We start from the raw sequence: 3,388 nt of genomic DNA on the forward strand, positions 1-3,388 counted from the left end.
GTCCAATTGGTCCCAGTGAGGAATTTTTACAAGTTCTTTAAACTGTCCTTTTTCTCCCTTACTGTCTTAATTTCGTCAGGAGAGCAGAATGAATTTCCTATATTTAACATGGAGTGACTGCTATATCTACAAGGAGATATTGTGGGATTACTTTATCGAACAGATGTTCTTCTTAATAATTCCCATTCGTTTACATCTAAAAATCTCGGTTCTACTGTATTTTTTTAAACAGCATCCAAACATACCATCCGTAAAAGTGTTTCTTGACAATGGTGAACGTAAATTTTTTAGTTCAGGTTAGTTATAATAGTTTATAGTATCGCGTCTAGTGCCCTATAGATGACTCCACTTGTAGCGTGACGATTTATGCAACAGCGAGATTTCGCCATCTACTGGAACGCGCTTGTTACTAATTCCAAGCGTAGCCGCATTAAACCCTTTTATTACATTGTGAGTGATTTTTTAATGTTTTTTTTTTTACGTTTGCACCGTTGAAATAATCAACAATTCACAAATTAACTGTGCGAATGTCGATACTGTTTGATGTTATCATTGCAGAACAATTTTAACACGATAAATTAATGATAAAAATGCTCCAAAATTGAAAATATTCCAGCTAAAAATAAATTTCGCACTGTTACCTAAATCCTGTTATCAATTTCCCACAAACCTCTCCGTTGCCAAAAATTCCCCACTCGTTCTCTTCAGTGCAAAAAATAACTAAAAGCCACCCTCCTTACCTACCTACAAGTCATAACTTCCAATTTAATCGGCTCCTCCCCTTCTAGAATATGTTCCAAACAAAACTTGGTGAGACTCTATTTGTGGTACTCAGACCAGGCGAAACTCCCCTTTCCGAAGTTTCCAAGCCATAATAGTTGTTTTTCACTAATAAAATCAACGTGAGACTTTGAACCTTTCCAAAGTTTAAAGCCTCCGAGACTTGACCCTGCACTAGAGCTGCATCGAGGCACACAGTAACACTAATTGCATCTTAATTGACTGATTGGTGCTTCAAGGCTACGTCCACTCCTAAGACCACTTGTGGTCTCACCATCGCGTTTCCTCTATACAAGCTGCTGGACTGGAAAAGGGAAAAATGTCAGTGCACAGCTTAGCGAGCAAATCCTGATTAGAAGGTAGATAATAATGTTAATAAGTCAAAAGCGTGAGCACCGATTTTTCGGTGCCTCCCACCTTTACCTAGGTCAAAAAACAGTTGCAATGGTAATTAACGCAGTATTGCGCCCTGCAGATACCGTGCTAACGCCTTATATGTACCATGGGTATAGAATATTAAAGTGCAATGAAAAACACAACTATTGTCCCAATCGTGGACAAGACGAGGTACAAGACTTTCAATTTAGTGAAACTCTTTAGTAAAAAAAATATGGGTTGAAGACTGTTTATGCCAGAAGTTTGGCCAGTACAAAGTACTATAGGACCACTAGTGCTCTTTCTGGGATCGGAATTGATGGGACGGATGATTTAAATAAGTAATTGATTTAGTTCACTATTTTTCTTTCTCGTTTCCAATTATTTAAGACTTTTTGACATCTTCTCACACTCAGTAGACTCGCGTGTGTTATGAATTCCTAACACACTTTCGTAGGTGGTCGCGAAAAAATAACCTTTTTTCACATCCAAACGAAAATTAGCGTCCTTATCGTTTAAAAAGAGTTTCATCTTTGTCCACACAATTCTTGGAAAATTAGGAAAACTACTTAGCGAAATTGAAACGGTCCCGCTGGTTTTATCATCGAGATAAAATAACTAAATAAACACGACAAATTTTGTGGAAAATTAGGTCAGAGAGACGTATCGGGGTGAAAAAAGAGGGCAAAAATGATATTGCAGAGGCCTTGTGGGTTTACAGTTTTCGTTGCTGCACCTTGCTTTGGATCCGTGGATGAAAGAAATTGAAATGTTAGGTTATTCGATAATGAAATTAGGGATAAAATTAGCGGAGATTTAAGAAGTTGAAGAAATAATGGACCTCAATGTGCGAACACGTCAGAATCAATGACCGATCGCTGATTACGGAAATTAATAACAACCAACTTTTAACATCTACAACATTTTTTGTTTTAGATCGGAACAAAAGCCAAAAACCATTAGTTTTTTATTTTTTGCGAAAGGGAAAAAATTTTAATTCCCCATTAATAAAAACTCAAAACTCAATATCTCTCTCGCATCAAAGGGGCGAGTAGCAATTACCAGCTGAAAATAGGGCTTAAAATCAATCGAGGGCGTAATCTGTTTCAATTGCTTTATACATGGAAATGATTGCTCCCGGTCAAACACAATAACAAACAAATCCCAAACCATTGCATTATTAAATTCTTATTGTCCTGAACAAAAACGCGGCTAAAAGTTCCTGTTGTTATATGAATTATTACAGCCTTTAAAGTAATTCTCCATGCCCAACTCCTCATTACTCCCAGCGAAATAATGTCCATAATTTGCGTGCCAAAATGGTTGATAACTCAGCCTGTTGTTGCAATAGTTTGAGCAGTACCAGTGCCTCATTGTGTCATTTTTCCGGTGGTACTCTTCATTGTTCCTATAGTTGAGATTATTTGTTTGATCTTGTTGTCCATTGTTGACGGTGGTTATGAGCAAGTTCGCGGTAGTTTGACTCAGCTCTTTGCAAAGAATTTTTGAAAATCTGCCCAAATCCATGGCTCTTCCCTCGTGCAAAGTCAAAGACATTGCCGAAATGTAGTTCCTAGCCAGACGTAAAGTTTCGATTTTTGAGAGCTTTTGAGGGGTGGAATTGACATCGGCTTGCGTCACTTTTATAGGCATACATCTAGAATCTTTTCTCTTAACAAAATACAAAAAAAAAACAACAAGAAACTACCTTCTCAAAGCATCTAAGGCCGCATTCAAGCCGTGCATCCGGTTCCGCTCGCGCGCATTCGCTTTGTGTCGCCTAATTTTCGCTTTCGCGTACACTTTTCTTTTTTCGCACGCGCTCGCCACATCTTCATACTTTTCCATTTCATTAGGAAAAAACAGTTTCCCTTTTCAAAAAAGCCCTTTATATAAACTCCGTTTTCCCGCATTATCTCTTTTGTTTACGGTTCCACTTTAACATTAATACGATTTTCGGGGTGGGGTATCAAGTGCTTCATGTCACAGGGATGGAATAAGATTGGAATTCGTTGAGCCGGGGCAGGTACTAAAAGTGAACATTTTGCAGGAGTGAGAAGCCGAATACCTCTTCTCCCAGCACCACGGCGAATTTGAACGAAATTGGCAAAATAGTTCATGTAGTTTGCATCGTGTGATCAACCCGAATTTCGGTTTTCCATGTGAGACAGATTTGTTACCCTACGACACAACACCATGCAGGTAGCAGGTACACTGAATGCCTGAAGTTAGC

General features: G+C 38.5%; 1 protein-coding gene across 1 annotated transcript; it reads right to left on the minus strand.

Moving 5' to 3' along the window:
• Positions 1-2,121: 2,121 nt before the first annotated feature.
• Positions 2,122-3,031, minus strand: LOC136346118 (neurogenic differentiation factor 4-like). Its single transcript, XM_066295009.1, has 2 exons — positions 2,864-3,031; positions 2,122-2,812 (listed from the first exon to the last, which is right to left on the minus strand). Exons 1-2 carry the CDS (start codon positions 3,001-3,003, stop codon positions 2,368-2,370), a joined length of 585 nt encoding a protein of 194 aa, XP_066151106.1. The 5' UTR covers positions 3,004-3,031; the 3' UTR covers positions 2,122-2,367.
• Between the last annotated feature and the right edge of the window lie 357 nt (positions 3,032-3,388).

This window comes from Euwallacea fornicatus, chromosome 22, assembly GCF_040115645.1.
Source record: "Euwallacea fornicatus isolate EFF26 chromosome 22, ASM4011564v1, whole genome shotgun sequence".
NCBI lineage: Eukaryota > Metazoa > Arthropoda > Insecta > Coleoptera > Curculionidae > Euwallacea > Euwallacea fornicatus.